The 17,289-nt window shown below is 42.9% G+C and overlaps 1 protein-coding gene across 1 annotated transcript in view; it reads left to right on the top strand.

The window, feature by feature from the left end:
* Window positions 1-17,289, top strand: part of cpxm2 (carboxypeptidase X (M14 family), member 2) — a 222,156-nt gene that overhangs the window by 148,566 nt on the left and 56,301 nt on the right. Inside the window, exons 9-10 of the mRNA XM_070875011.1 lie at window positions 9,398-9,594; window positions 9,740-9,919. Coding sequence (XP_070731112.1) covers window positions 9,398-9,594; window positions 9,740-9,919 — 377 coding nt within the window. The remainder of the gene's footprint in view (window positions 1-9,397; window positions 9,595-9,739; window positions 9,920-17,289) is intronic.

Here is a 17,289-nt window from a genome sequence, read left to right as displayed (position 1 = left end):
TTTACAATGAATTACATTCATCTGCACATTGACAAATGCATTGTCTGCAAACGAAATAACCCAGGATAAAACCTGGAGTATTCATCTGAAAAATATGCTTTTGAAACTTGAAAAAATATTGCAACACTCATGCAGTGGCTGGCCTCTAGATTAAGACAATCATTTTCGCAGACCCCTCCATTACTATCCCTGTGTCTGCCCTGTCCCACCAGCACAGTGGTATACAGTCAGGAAGGATTGGCCCTGGAAGTCCTGAACATTGACTCCGGACCCCATGAAGTCTCATGGCATCAGGTCAAACCTAGGCAAGGAAATCTCCTGCTGATTAACATCTACCACCCTCCCTCAGCTGATGAATCAGTACTCCTCTATGTTAACCACCACTTGGAAGAAGCACTGAGGGTAGCAAGGGCACAGAATGTACTCTGGGTGGAGGACTTCAATGTCCATCACCAAGAGTGACTCGGTAGCACCACTATTGACTGAGTCCTGAAGGGAATAGCTGCCAGGCTGGGTCTGTAGCAGGTGATGAGAGAACCGGCGTGAGGGAAAAACCTACTTGACCTTGTCCTCACGAATCTATCTTTTGCAGAGGAGATGCATCCGCCTATGACCGTATTGGTAGCAGTGACCACCGCACAGTCATTGTGGAGACAAAGTCTCTTCTTCACTCTGAGGACACCCTCCATCATGTTGTGTAGCACTACCATCGTGCTAAATGGGATAGATTCAGACAGATATAGCAGTTCAAACTGAGCATCCATGAGGCGCTGTGGGTCATCATCAGCAGCAGAATTGTATTCCACCACAATCTGTAAACTCATGGCTCGACATATCACTCACTCTACCATTACCATCAAGCCTGGGGACCAAGCCTGATATAATGAGGAGTGTAGAAGAGCATGCCAGGAGCAGCACCAGGTGTATCTAAAAATGAGGTGCCAACCCAGTGAAGCTGCAACACAGGTCTACATGCATGCTAAACAACAAATCCAATCTGGCCACTTACCGCCCCATCAGCCTATCCTCATTCATCAGCAATGTGAAGGAAGATGATGTTGACAGTGCTATTAAGCATTACTTACTCACCAATAGCCTACATTGCAATGCCCAGTTAGGTTCCGCCAGGACCACTCGGCTCCAGACTTCATTACAGCCTTGTTCCAAACATGGACAAAAGAGCTGATTTCTAGAGTTGAGGTGAGGTGAGAATGAATGCGCTTGACAGTAAGGCAGCATTTGACCAAGTGTGGCATCAAAGAGCCTAGTAAAACTGAAGTCAATGGGAATCAGGGGGAAATGTCTCCACTGGTTGTAGTCATACCTAGCACAAAGGAAGATGGTTTTAGTTATTGGAGGCCAATCATTTCAGCCTCAGGACATTGCTGCAGGGGTTCCTCAGGGCAGTGTCCTAGGCCCAACCATCTTCAGCTGCTTCATCAATGACCTTCCCTCCATCATAAGGTCTGAAATTGGGATGTTCATTGATGATTGCACAATGTTCAGTTCAATTCTCAATTCCTCAGATAATGAAGCAGTCCATGCCAGCATGCAGCAATGCCTGGACAACATTCAGGCTTGGGCTGATAAGTGGCAAGTAACATTCGCACCACACAAGTGCCAGGCAATGACCATCTCCAACAAGAGAGAATCTAGCCACCTCCCCATGAAATTCAACAGGATTACCAATGCCAAATCCTCCACCATCAACATCTTGGGGATTACCATAGATCAGAAACTTAACTGGACCAGCCTTATAAATACTGTGGCAACAAGAGCAGGTCAGAAGCTGGGTATTATACAACAAGTGTCTCACCTCCTAACTCCCCAAAGCCTTTCCACCATCTACAAGGCACAAGTCAGGAATGTGATGGTATACTCTCCATTTGCCTGGATGAGTGCAGCTCCAACAACACTCAAAAAGCTCGACACCATCCAGGATGAAGCAGCCCACTTGATTGGCACTCCATCGACAACCTTAAACATTCACTCCCTCCACCACTGGTGCACTGTACTTGCAGTGTGTACCATCTACAAGATGCACTGCAGCAACTCGCCAAGGTTTCTTCGATAGCACCTCCTAAACCCGCGACCTCCACCACTTAGAAGGACAAGGGTAGCAGATGCAAGGGAACACCATCATCTGCAAGTTCCCCTCCAAGTCACACACCATCCTAACTTGGAAATATATCACCATTCCTTCATTGTTGCTAAGTCAAAATCCTGGAACCCCCCTTCCTAATAGCACTATGGGAGTGCCTTCACAACACGAATTGCAGCAGTTCAAGAAGGCGGCTCACTACCATCTTCTCAAGGGCAACTTGGGATGGGCAATAAATGCAGATCTTGTCAGCAACACCCACGTCTTATGAATGAATTAAAAAACAACACATTTCTAAACTTATGCACTGGAATAGGATTTTTCAGCCTCTCAATGAGCAGACCAAGTCTCAAATCCTAGCAGTCAACTCAGGCACTACCTACCACCAGTTCCCAGCAATTACACCAAGCCTCAGTTACCAGCAGCCAGCCTAGACTTTACACCCAGCAGCTAAGGCAACAATTCTTTGACAACTAAGACAAAGGGAAAAACTAGGGAGAGAAATTCAACTCGTGCCAGAAACCAGCGCAAAATAGGCAGCATAATCCTGACACCCTAGCGAAATGGATCTCTGGGTTTCATGTGCATTGAGCCGGCAAACTGCGGATGCCAATAGGGCATCCTAGTGCTGCTCACCGATAAGGGCCTGACTAATTCTGACAGCGAGCTGGTCTTGCCTGGGAACGGGGCAGAAGGTGGGGTGGGCATGAGAGAAGGTGGGGTGGGTGTGGGAGAAGGTGGGGTGGGCGTGGGAGAAGGTGGGATGGGCATGGGAGAAGGTGGGGTGGGCGTGGGAGAAGGTGGGATAGGCGTAGGCCCCGCAGTATTTTTGTGGAGCCAGGAGGAGCACACCTGATCCTACTGGCTCCATTGAATTTAAACTATTAAATATTTTCCATACATTTTTGCAGTGGTCTCTGTGATAGCTTTTGTACGACCTCAAACACACAGGCTTTAAGATGACTGATATCTTCAGGAACCTGTCAGGTGACCTGTTCCCTCGTTATTCTTGTAAACGGCAATGGCTGCATTACCACATTAGTCCACTGGGTGGGATATATTACATTTTTCCCTCCTTAATGAAGAAGTAATTACAACAAACAATCATCATACATAACTTGCATGGTTATACATAACAAACGATATGGACTTATTTTGCAATATTTACAAATCAAGCTGAACCACTTGTTTTCTGTTTCAAAGAGGATACCTTTGCTCTCAAACAGAACTTCCCAAACATGATGTCGAACTTAGACTCATTCTAGGCTGATCCTGAGGAAAGTTTTCCTCCAAGGGATGTCCATGATTTACATTTGAACTCTCTGCAACTTCAGTCTGTTTGTCTGTCTGACTTTCTCTTGGGCTTGTTTCAAGTACATTTGATGTAGGATATGCTACTAGTAATGTACTTGTAACAAAACTATCTGATGAGTCAGAAATAAATGAATCATTCCAACCTTCAAGTCCTTCCACATCTGTAGGTAAAATATGATCAATGTGAACAAACCTAACCTGTCCATGATCAAACATTTTGACCAAATATGTGTGAAGACCACATAGCTTCACCACTCTTCCTGATGACCACTTTAATCATTTATGGTGATAGTTCTTCACTTTCATCTTATGATTTAATTCCACACTTCTCTCTTTTACTCTACCTCTATCATGATTCTCTTCTGTCTTAATTGTTTCTCTTCCACAGACTGCCAAGTTTGGTTTTAACAATGAGAATCTGGTTTGTGGCTGTCGTTTGAGAAACAACTCTGTTGGTGTTCTACCAGTAGTTTTATGAGGAATATAATGATACATAATTAGAAAATTAGCCAATTTGTGGTCCAATGACAACTGTCATTTCTTTGGATTTGGATCTAACATCTGTTTGATGAGGGCACATTTTACAATTTGTACTGTGCGCTCTGCTGCACCATTTGAAGCAAGGTGGTACTGTGGAACCTTGGTATGTTTCCCACCATTTTTGGTTGTGAACTGTGCAAATTATTTTGAACAAAATTGTGGTCTATTATCAGACACAATTTCTTTTGAGAGGCCATATGAAGAAAATAATCTTCGCAAAATGTCTAATGTTTTACTTGTTGTTATTTTCTGCATTAGAAACACCTCTACCAACTTCGAATGGCTATCAATCACAATGAACAATTGCTATCCTTCTAGCTCAGCAAAATTGATATGTAACCTTTGCCACACCCTGGGAAGCCATTTCCATGGCTGTAATGGCAATCATGGTGGTTTCCTGCTTACCGATTGACATGTAGTACAGTGACTAATGATCTACTCTATATCTTTATCTAGACCTGGCCACCATAAGTAACTGTATGCAAAACTCTTAGTCAAGCATTTTACCAGGTGCTAGTCATAAAGATCTCCTAATAATTTGGTCCTGAATTTATTTGGTATCATAAGCAGTCCCTCAGAATCGAGGAAAACTTGCTTCCACTCCTGAAGTGAGTTTTTTGGTAGCTGAACAGTCCAATACGAGAGCCACTGGTGGGACAGACAGTCGTTGAGAGAAGGGGTGGGTGGGACTGGTTTACCGCACGCTCCTTCCGTTGCCTGCGCTTGACCTCTGCACGTGCTCAGCGTTGAGACTCGAAGTGCTCAACGCCCTCCCAGATGCACTTTCTCCACTTAGGGAGATCTTTGCCCAGGGACTCCCAGGTATCAGTGGTGATGTCGCACTTCATCAGGGAGGCTTTGAGGGTGTCCTTGTAACATTTCCTCTGCCTATCTTTGGCTTGTTTGCCATGAAGGAGTTTCGCATAGAGCACTTGCTTTGGGAGTCTCGTGTCTGGCATGCGAACTATGTGGCCTGCCCAGCGAAGCTGATCGAATGTGGTCAGTGCTTCAATGCTGGGGATGAGGACACTGATGTTGGTGCACCTGCCCAACCAGGGAATTTGCAGGATCTTGCGGAGACATCGTTGGTGATATATCTCCAACGACTTGAGGTGTCTTCTGTACATTGTCCATGCCCCTGAGCCATACAGGAGGGCAGGTATTACTACATCCCTGTGGACCATGAGCTTGGTGGTAGATTTGAGGGCCTGGTGTTCAAACACTCTTTTCCTCAGGCGGCCAAAGGCTGCACTGGCGCACTGGAGGCATCAATGTCTGCTTTTGTTGACAAGAGGCTCCCGAGGTATGGGAAATGGTCCAAGTTGTCGAGGGCCGCGCCATGGATCTTGATGACCGGGGGACAGTGCTGTGCGGCAAGGACAGGCTGGTGGAGGACCTTTGTCTTACGGATGTTTAGCGTAAGGCCGATGCTTTCATATGCCTCAGTAAATATATCGACTCTATCCTGCCGTTCAGCACCCCACGTGATACAATCTTTACCGACTGATAATTCATTCCTAAGGATTGAAGAATGGATGAATATCTTTCTCTGATACCTGGTTTGGCCAGCCATTTGTGTTGTGATCATACACCTTTGACATAACTGGGTCACGTTTGACTGCTCTGCCAATCTCTTCAGCTGTGGCTGGCTGTTCATCAGTGTATGAAAAATAGAACACTTCTTCCTTATCGGGTGTAACTTGTGATGGGGAAGGCAATCTAGACATAGTATCAGCATTACTGTGATCAGCTGATTGTCTGTATTCAATATCATATGTATATGCTGACAAAATCAAAGCCCATCTCTGCATTTGGGCTGCAGCCAATGTTGGAACTGGGGACTTTGGATGGAGAATTGCTGTCAGGGGCTTATGCTCCACAACGATGGTAAACTTACGATCATACAAGTATTTGTGGCACTTTTCGACCCCAAAAATGAATGCCAAAGCTTCCTTTTTGATTTGCGCATAATTACGCTCACTGGCACTGAAAGTGTGTGAAGCAAAAACAATTGGTCTCTCCTCCCCACTATGTAGTACATGAGAGATTACTGCCCCAACTCCATATGGAGAGGCATCACATGCTAGCTTGATCTCCTTAGATACGTCATAGTGAACTAACATGGTGCTCTCTACCAATTTCTTCCTAGTAAGGCAGGCTTGTCCCCTGCCACTACTAAGAGAAGCAAGCTCTGAAATTGATCCTTGTATTTCACCGCTATGGTGATACGACCTACCGCAGGAAGGTTCTTTCCTGAGGAGCCTTGCAGCTCTATCTTGGATTTCTCCAGTGGGAAATTCCGCAATTTGTTGAGATATAGTGATTATGGTGCTACGCTGACGGATGCACCAGTGTCGATTCCCATGGGTATCATGGTTCCTGCAACATCTACATGGATGATGATATCCTTGTGCTCCTGATGATGTGTATCTCTTCATCCTGTTGCTTTTCTTTCATGCTATGTAGTCTCTGGGGATTTCTACTTATAGCCTTGAAAGCTGGTTTACCCTTCAGTCGGAATGCCTTCACAAGATGCCCAGTTTTCATGCAGAAGAAACACTCTGCCTTCATATATGGACAACTTTGAGCAATGTGTTGTCCCAGGCACCGATAGCAGGACTTCAATGCTCTGTTACCTTTGCCAGTTGCTGAGACCTTGGAGCCCAACTGCCTTTTACTTTTAACCTGCAGGCGATTCACCTCGGTTGTCTGACGACTGGAAATGGTACGAAATTCTCGGGAATTTTGTCCATTGACATAGCTATCTGACAAGCTAAATCAAAAGTCAAGTTAGGAGTTGTCAATAACATTCTTCTGATCACATCATTTTTCATCCCATCCTCATCGCCAATGTGATGTCTTCTGTATGACCTCACAAACACACAGGCTTTAAGATGGCTGATAACTTCAGGAACCTGTCAGGTGACCTGTTCCCTCTTTATTGTTGTAATGGCTGCATTACTACAGTAGTCCACTTAGTGGAGCTATATATATTACAGTCTCCTTTACGAATTGCTGGTTGGACCACAGAAGACCCGAAATAGCAGGAGGGCAGACTTCAGCATCTTGTTTTACTGGGCATCCTTGCACTCGGTCACCCAGCCAGCATTGGTAGAATATAATGAGAGCAGTGGGAATGCCCCTTTCTGTCTCAATACATGTTATTGTCCAGCTCACACCAATTGCAGGTGTAAGCCCTGCTCTGCCTCCCAGGGAAACTGCGGAAATCTTGGCAGCATAAAATGGCAAACACCCAAAGAATCAGTTGTCTGACCCTTTTTTCTAACCTTTGCATGAGGAAAAATGGGAATTCCCCAGAGCAAGGGTCAGATAAATTGGCTCAGTACACTGACCTGCAATTAAACACTAATCGACCTCACTCTGAGTAGTTTCTCGTCAAACACCCTCACTCTGATTAATCTGAGGCTCCATTTACTTAACAAACCTCATACTTTATGACCTTACGAGGTTACAATTTCACATCAGCAGAAATAAAAACGCATTGTGCATTACAAAAACTTGTTACTTAAAAAAGATATCATTCAATTTACCTTGAGCAACACTATGGAAGGTCTACTAGCTTTAAAAAAAAAATCTTAAATTACAAATAATATGGCTGAGTTAACTCAATCAGTCCGGTACAAACCGAAAGGAGAAGCTGTTAAAATGGAGCAGGGGAAATTACCCACTTCATTTCCAATCTGGCCGATTTTAAATTGCCCAAAGCCGGCAGTGTCCTTCTTTAAGTATGCGGCAAGTTTCTGATAATGTCATTGCGGTCCGCGTTATATTTACCCGAGGCCTGATTTGGGGAGCAGGGGTGGCTTCCCCACCAGTTTGAATCAAGATCCAGGGTCAGAAGAGATCCAGGTAAGCGTAAAATCTTAACTTTTTACAGGTTTGCTTGTGGGTCAGGAGGATCAGGAGTCCTCCTCCCCACCCGGACGCCCCCCCAACCACGATTCCCCTCCTCGAGCTCTCTGATGCACTTACTGTGTGCGGGAAACAGTTCGCCCTCGTCCCCAGCAGTGGCCTCTGAGTCACCTGATTTTAACTGCTTGGCAGGTGCTTCCCGCTGACTTACAGGCCATTTTGGTCAAGACGTTGGCAATTGGCATGGTAATGCAGGCTGGCTGTTAAAATTGGCTAAGTCGCCCAGTGACATCTCCTGAATGGGTCAGCTGTGTTGCCTGGGAGTAAAAATCGACCCCAATACATTTTAAAATGAGACCTGGCACAATTTTTAGAGCAGACACTTAATGGTATGCCCGTTTGAGAAGTGTGTGAAATGTCTGTTCTAATCGTATCAATATTTACAGTGGTCTCTTGAACTCTAAAAAAGCATCAACTCATGTCAGTTTTCCAAATGTAATCAAATATTAGTTTAACTGAATTATTGCCATTATAAATATCTGGACTGAATGTTTGGACTGGCACAACCTAGTCAAGTGGCAATAGACATAATGGAAAAAAATTACAGACATTATTCAAAAACTGTATAAAACTACTTCAAAGTGTGCTGGACCTGTGCTCACATCCACTGGAGATGACAACACATTCATTACTCGGGCTCCAAATTCTTTTAAACTTTGAAAGGTCTGTCCAAAGTAAACTCCAGAATATTTGCACAGCTCCTATTTAGAATAGTCAGTGAGTAAATGATTTGACTTTTGCATCAGTAAAATGGGGTTGGCTTCTATGGTTTGGAATTAAATTGCTCAGCTTTACTTTTAGTGAGTTTGAAACTGAATGGAAAGTGTACTCAATTCACTGATTGTTGGGATAGGAAGCTGGTAGGGTGGTATTTTGGAAAGATGGGAACCAATAGAATGAAAGGCCCTCATAATCCAAATTGATCTTGTGATCTAATTCATTAATAGTGTAAAATGATTTGTTGTGAGTATAGTGTGTTCGACAGTTTAATAGAAGCTTGCCGCTAAAAGTGTATAATGTTGAAACTTTTAACTTGTAACAAGCTTCAAGTTGCTTGTTTTATGCAAAATATTGAAATTTTTATTCAGAAGGTCAACCATGTCCTAGAAATCGCAAATTTGCTGTACTTTGCTCTCTGTTACAGTCAGTTCCCTTCAGTCTCGAATATTTTCCAGAAAACTAAACCAAACTGACCTAACCGCGTGTGACCTGACCTTGTGTATTCGTACTGTTCAGTAACCACTAAATCATCCAGCAAGGCCAGAGGTTAATGATGCCTGAAATTATATCACCGAACGGAGAATAGTTTATCCTCAAATCAGGACAGTTTGTTTTATTTAGGGAATACAATTGTGTACCTTTGAGTTTTCTAGTTTAAACGGCACTGGATACGATAGCCCATTGGTTACGGTACTAAAGGAAATAAATTGAAATGATATTGGGTAAGTAATGTGTCATTTACTTATAGTTCTGTATGAAGTAACTTTTGACTGTGTTTGTCTGAACTAGGTGAGCCGGAGTTCCATTACTCTTCAGGAGCTCATGGCAATGAAGTGCTTGGACGTGAGTTGTTACTCTTACTGATGCAGTTCATGTGTCAAGAGTACTTGGCAGGAAATCCACGAATCAAGCACCTTGTGGAGGAGACGAGGATCCATTTGTTGCCTTCTATTAATCCTGATGGATATGAAAAATCTTTCGAAGTGGTAATTTTTCATTAAGTCTCTCGCAGCTGTTGCTCTCTCCAGGCATTTACATGAATTGAACTTTACTAATGTAGCTCAATTCCACTTTTCCCCTCATATAATAGTATGTGTTTGAATGTGATCACTCTCTTGTGTTGCATTTTAGGGTTCCGAATTAGTCGGCTGGTCTTTGGGACGTTGGACTCACGATGGCATCGATATCAATCATAATTTTCCTGATCTCAATTCTATTCTTTGGGAGGGAGAGGAGCGCAGAAGGGGCTATAAGAAAGTGAATAATCATCATCTAGCCATCCCTGAGTGGTACCTATCTGAAAACGCCACTGTGAGTTGTCTATGTGCACACAACACATTTATAAAATAATAATTTGAAGATGTTGTTTACATTATAAAGGAAAATAATTGACGGTTATTTCATTACTTCATACCAGCAGATGGACAGAACAGTAGCTAAATGGAGTACAAGCGAAATACTTAGTTGAAATGAGATTTCTTTAAAGATTTTCATTAATCATGACAACTGTCATAAGGTTTCCATTTCAGATACCTCAACCCCAAAAGATAGCAGTTAAAGAATCTGTTTATATTACAGCACTACCACTGACTGCAGCGGCCCAACTTCAGTGGCAGTGCTGTATTGTAAATTGTGAGTGGGAACCACCTGAAGAGTGAGGCTTTGCTGCTGTTCTGGAGGGCAACCAGGGGCAAATGTAAATGGCTGTTGCTGTAGGCACATGCCACTATGTGTGCTGGCTGGGAATGACTGAACACTGAACCAATACATACAGGTCAGTGGCTTTAATATAGCTGGCCTGAATGGACTTTCCACATATATTCAGAGATTGAGAAGCCAGAAATTAATGTACTATTGGAAATTTTAAACAACTGCTTGGGCTGGAATTTCACTGATTTTGCGACCAGATTTTCACCGCGATTTGACTCTCCGCAGCGAAAACCCAGTCGGCGGGATCCTCGGGCACCTCTTTGCAGCAGCGCTTCCACGTACTGCCGGGAAAAGGTGCGCCGACGTGCAATGATGCAGATTGTGTCGTACTTTCGGCACTCTCCCAACCCTTACGCCGCGCCCAGAATACCGACGGGTCAAACCTGTCGGTGCAGCCCTTCCAGCAGCGGTAAGTATGAAGACCTGCAAAAAGATAAGTTAAAGTTTTTATTTTTTAAATTATTTGTCAGCGATTTAGTAGGTTAGGGTTTTTTGAATGTTTTGTGAATGTTTTTTGAATGTTTTTTGCAATTTTTTTTTTTCCCCCCTCTCGCAGCGCTACCGCCCCGGACTAAAGTTGCCAAAACTCGCGGTTTGCACCGCGAATCCTCCTGCAACGCTGACTTTACCTATGGCGCAGACATAAAGGCTGAAAGTTAGGCCTAAAAATGGTAGCACAGAGAAAACGGTAATTTTAGTGTAAAATTAAATTTTTCACCAAAAAACAAAAATCTAGCCCCTTGTGTGCAACCTTGTGCGGACACAGTTGTTTTTGTGTTATCACTGGTGCAGAGGAATCTGGCCTGTGGTAAAAAGGATGATTCCACAGCACAAGCACTTGGCACTGTTTCTACTTAAACTGTTCTGCAATATACAGATGGCATTAAATAGCATGGGATGCATTGTCAAAAATATGATTTTGTGAATGTGATACATAATCTGAACAGTGTCAATTATATATTCATATGTTTTGTGAGCAGATTAAGTTGTGGCTTTCTGCATCTGTGATCACAGTAAGCTTGGTTAAACAATAATTTGCTTCATCAATGGCTTTATCTGGCTAGATATTGAGTAGCTCTGCTAGCATAGAATGTGCACATGCAGTTATCCAAGGTTGCTCAAAGCCATGACAAATAAATTAATCTAATTACAACCTATTTAATTTAGGACATTTAATTTACTATCTCATAGAGACTGTGGAACAACAGTATTGCTAAGAAATGCCATTTTAACCTACTAATATATCTTAATGAATGTAACAAAGGAAGATAATTTAGCAATGCTGGCATTTCTCCTCATCGCCAATGTGCTACTTATCTGCACATAATTACACAAGGTATCTGTTACAAGCTTGGGTTTTGTCTTTAAGGTACAGTGACGCTTGTCAGGACTGTGGTGCTATCTATAATTTGTTCAAAGTATATAGTGTGCACTCCCTACTGTTAGACAAACCCAATTTTATGCACTGAATCAGACAAACTTGGCCATGTCAACCTCTGATGATAATTGTCATTGGGTAGTCATTACTCTGTTAGATACTAGCCCCAAATATCCACAGGCCCAATGGCATACTCCCAGGATAAGTCAGAACTGGGTTTGGAACCCCAGATGCTCTCCACCTATAAAAGCAACAAGCGGCGCGTTCACTCTATAAATGGGTCTGCCGGAAATCCTGCCTTCGAATTGGCTGGGCTGCCTGACATTGATGTTGAACGGGCAGGGCACCAGTGAAATTTAAATGGGGCTCAACTGTTACAATGGTCTGGGCCTCTCGTTGATGACATTGAGCAGGCAACCCAATTGCACCAGCCAATGCCCAGCCCGAACACGACCCGAAGTGAAAATCTACCCCTGAGCTTTACCTCAGCAGTCGCTCTCACTAGATGGCAGTGCATATACTTATTTAGGATAAGAGTTGGAAAGCAGATTCAATCTGACTCGATTTTTATTTGATGGAAGATGTGAGCAAAAAGAGTAGATAATTAAGACAATAACAAAACATATCCTGTCGATGTCACTTCAGGAGCAAATACGATGGCTATTCACCACTGCTTTAAAGGAAACCTTGGTTTACAAAATTATAACCCTTTCAGAAACTGGTAACTCTTTTGGATGACTGATATCCAACAGAAATTGTGAAAGGCTTGGGAACTTTTCCAGCTGACGGCCAAGAAGATGGTCAAAGATTGCTCCCTAATCTGCCACTTCTGGGGACAAAGTCACCCCTGGTGCAATGTTTATTGAACTTGGAAATGGCACCAGAAAGTTTTGACTTAATCCAGAATTGAATAGGAGAACAGACAGAAAATTAATCCTGACACCCTTGAAGTGAAGTAGAATATTTAAATGTGTCCCAAACAGAAGAAAATATTGTTCTGATAGATATTTGCCAAAATTGAAAATAAGAGATGTCAAAAGCAAGTTGTTTCACAGATCATAGAATGATGCAGCACAGAAGGACATTCAGCCCATTGAGCCTGTGCTGGCTCTTTGAAAGAACTATCCAAATAATCTTACTCCTTTGCTCTTTCCCCATAGCCCAGCAATGTTTTTTTTCCATTTCAAGTGTTTATCCAATTCCCTTTATAAAGTTACAATTGAATCTGCTTCCGCTCCCCTTTGAGGTAGTATATTCCAGATCATAACAACCTGCTGTGTAGCTTTTTTTCCCCTCATGACCCTATGGTTCTTTTGCCAGTTACCTGAAATCTGTGTCCTCTGTTTGCTGACCGGTTTGCCACTGGATAGTTTCTCCTTATTTACTCTATCAAAACCCTTCAAGATTTTGAACAGCTCTATCAAATCTCCCCTTAATCTTCTCTGCTCAAAGAAGAACAACTTCAGTTTCTCTAGTCTCTCAACGTAACTGAAGTCTTTCACCCTTGGTACCATTCTAGTAAATCTCCTCTGCACCCTCACTAAGGCCGTGACATCCTTCCTAAAATGGGGTGCCCAGAACTGGCCCCAATACGCCAGTCGAAGCCTAACAGTGTTTTATGAAAGTTTAGCATAACTTGCTTGTCTTTGTACTCTAAGGGCTGGATTTTCGTCCTTCTACCGCCCCTGTTAGCACCCCGGAGGGGCGGCAATGGCGGTGAGAATGGTTTCTGGGCAGGCGGCAAGCTTGCAGCGCCCTGCCGGGAAATTACTTGCCGGTTTTGTGGGGGCACTGAGCAGCACCTCCCGGGAACGTCGAGCTAGTGTGGAATGCCACCGGATTGTTTTGTTTATTTTAATTTTTGTGATTTATCCTAATGTGGGGTGGTGTAAGTGTTGGGAATCTTTTTTATGTGATTTGTGCCAAATTGTTTTTCTTCCAGCAAGCCTCTCCTGGGCGCGCCGAGGATGACTCTTTAGCTCGGGATTTTCAGTTGGTCAGCCGGCCTGCCGCCCTAAAAGAGGTGTGGAACGCCTCCCTTAGCGCTCCGCCCCACACTCAGGGCTCTGCTGATAAATTTTGTGGCTGAGCACGCAAACCATTTCCCAGCGCAAACTTTACCACCCCGCCGCCATTCCCGCCCGAAAATGACCAGAACCGAAAAACAAGCCCTAAGCCTTTATTTATAAAGCCAAGGATCCCCGACACCTTTGTAATAGCCTTTTCAACTTGTCCTGTTTCCTTCAAAGACTTGTGTACATGCACCCCCAGATCTCTGTGTTCCTGCACCCCCTTTGAATTTGCACCATTTAGTTTATATTGCCGCTCTGCATTCTTCCCGCCAAAATGTAACACTTCATACTTCTCTGTGTTAAATTTCATCTGCCATCCTTCTGCCCGCTTCACCAGTCTGTCTGTGTTCTCCTGAAGTCTGTTACTATCCTCCTCACTGTTTACTACATTTCCAAGTTCCATCTCATCTGCAAACTTTGAAATTGTGCCGTGTATATCCAAGTCCAGGTCATCAATAATATCGAAATGAATAGTGGTCCAAACACCAACCCCTAGGGGACACCACTGCACACTTCCCTCCCGTTTGAAAAATAACTGTTCACCACTACTTTCTGTCTCTTAGCCAATTTTATATCCACGCAGCCACTGCCCCTTTAATCCCATGGGCTTCAATTTTTCTGACAAGTCTATTATATGGTACTTTATCAAATACATTTTGAAAGTCCATATGCATAACGTCATCTGCACTACCCACATCCACCCTCTTTGTTACTTCATCAAAGAAGTCAATTAAGTTAGTCAAACATGATTTGCCTTTAAGTAATCTGTGCTGGATTATTAAATATTAACCCATATTTTTCCAAGTGCCAATTAGTTTTGTCTCAGATGAATGTCTCAAAATGTCCCCACCACTGATGTTAGACTGACTGCCTGCAGTTACGAGGTTTATCCCTCCCTTTTTTGAATAGGGGTGTAACATTTCCAATCCTCCAGTCCTTTGGCACCACTCCCATATCTAAGGAGGATTGGAAATTGTGGCCAGAGCCTCTGCAATTTCCACCCTTACTTCCTTCAGCAACCTAGGCTGCATCCCATCTGGACTGGGTGACTTGTCTACTTTGAGTGCTGCCAACCTTTTAAGAATCACCTCTTTATTTTTATCCCACCCATTACTCTACTACTCCTCCTTTACTGTGACATTGGCAGCATCTTTTTAGCGAAGACTGTGACAGTTTCACCTCAAAATTAAGAGAATCTTATAGCCAAAAGAGACTAGATGAAACCAAAGTTCAAATATCTTCAGAAAGTGAAGATGCTAACTTACCACCCAGTTTAGTATTATCAGAGTAACTAAATAGCAGGCAAATTTCTAAGCGAGTAGGAGTAGTTGTCAAATTATGCATAAGATTAAAGGGATAGTCCTAGCCCACATAAGGTTTATTTGAGTATGCCATTGGAGTAAACCATAAGGATTAGATGATGGGTATGACTGCAGGGAACACTGATATTAATGCAGAACAATGTGACTTGAGAGTTGTTTGAAGACAAATAGGATACTACAAGGGACTTGAGAACAAAAGAAAAAGTAGTTAGGATCTGACGAGAAGTCTGAGATCTGTCATGTCAACAACTCCCGAAAGAAATGTTCCTTTGCTATAACAGTAAAATTAACTATTTGCTGATTAACAGCGGAATTCCCTGAGATAGAACTAGTGATCCAATTTGGCCCCAGATAATGATGAAGCTGTGAGGATTGCAAGAAGGAGACTTCCTTGACTATATCCAATCTGTAGAGTATGGGGGCAGAATGAAAGCTTCTGAAATCTGGATGGCAGTCAGAAAATCTTTGTTATTGGGAATGCTATGGAACTTGGTTATAAATAATTTAGTTATTTAGAAAGATGGATACAAATAGGGATCCTTGGGGTTAATGATTACATCTTGATGACAAGTGACAAACACAAGATTAAAGATAGTGAATCACAAACCTGAAAACTTTAGTATTTACAGAGAATCCAAATGATTCTCTGCCACAGTCTGTTACAGGAACTTCAAAATGTGCAACAGCTGGGAGTGGGAGGGAGGTAAGGAGGCGTTTTTGTCCATTCAATAGAATGCAGGCAAATTGCAAACAGATAGTATAGCTTCATCATAAAATGGGTCAATTTAACCTCCTTTTCTATTAAGATAAGCCAGTCATGTTTGTCTGTCAAGATCTGCAAGTGAGTCAGCTTCAAAGGATGGAGAATACAGGAAAATTGTACTAGCTGTCAGAAACTCGAACTGATTGATACTCCTCTCCTGAAGGTTACTGCACAAGATAAAAGTTCACGGGGTTGGGGGTAATATATTAGCATGGATAGAAGATTGGCTAACAAACAGAAAACAGAGAGTAGGGATAAATGGTTCATTCTCTGGTTGGCAAACAGTAACTAGTGGGGTGCCGCAGGGATCAGTGCTGGGACCCCAACTATTTACGATCTATATTAACGACTTGGAAGAAGGGACTGAGTGTAACGTAGCCAAGTTTGCTGACAATACAAAGATGGGAGGAAAAGCAATGTGTGAGAAGCACACAAAAAATCTGACAGGCTAAATGAGTGGTCAAAAATTTGGCAGATGGAGTATAATGTTGGAAAGTGTGAGGTCATGAACTTTGGCAGAAAAAATCAAAGGGCAAGTTATTATTTAAATGGAGAAAGATTGAAAAGTGCCGCAGTACAGCGGGACTTGGGGGTACTTGTACATGAAACACAAAAGGATTGTATGCAGTACAGCAAGTGATTAGGAAGGCCAATGGTATCTTGGCCTTTATTGCAAAGGGAATGGAGTATAAAAGCAGGGAAGTCTTGCTATAGCTATACAGGGTATTGGTGAGGCCACACCTGGAATACTGTGTGCAGTTTTGGTGTCCATATTTCAAAGAAGGTTCACGAGGTTGATTCCGGAGATGAGGGGGTTGACTTATGAGGAAAGGTTGAATAGATTGGGCCTCTACTCATTGGAATTCAGAAGAATGACAGGTGATCTTATTGAAACGTATAAGATTTTGAGGAGGCTTGACAAAGTAGATGCAGGGAGGATGTTTCCACTGAAGGGGGAGACTAGAACTAGAGGGCATGATCTTAGAATAAGGGGCCGCCCATTTAAAACTGAGATGAGGAGAAATTTCTTCTCTCAGAAGGTTATAAATCTGTGGAATTTGCTGCCTCGGAGAGCTGTGGAAGCTGGGATATTGAATAAATTTAAGACAGAAATAGACAGTTTCTTAAATGATAAGGAGATAAGGGGTTATGGGGAGCGGGCGGGGAATTGGAGCTGAGTCCATGATCAGATCAGCCATGATCTTATTGAATGGCGGAGCAGGCTCGAGGGGCCGTATGGCCTACTCCTGCTCCTATTTCTTATGTTCTTATGTTCTTATCAAATGTCCATATACAAAAGTGGAGTTTAGAAACAGGTCACTCCAACAGCTTCTTAGAGGTATCTTCCCTAGAAATTATATTGGAAGAGAGGGATAAAATGAGCAATTTGGGATTTGATATCAAACTGAAGAAAGAAAAGAATTATTTGTTTAACT

The sequence above is a fragment of the Pristiophorus japonicus genome, chromosome 3 (assembly GCF_044704955.1).
Source record: "Pristiophorus japonicus isolate sPriJap1 chromosome 3, sPriJap1.hap1, whole genome shotgun sequence".
Lineage (NCBI taxonomy): Eukaryota > Metazoa > Chordata > Chondrichthyes > Pristiophoridae > Pristiophorus > Pristiophorus japonicus.
The sequence above is the reverse complement of the archived record's forward strand: the minus strand, read 5'-3'. Positions and strand labels throughout refer to the sequence as shown.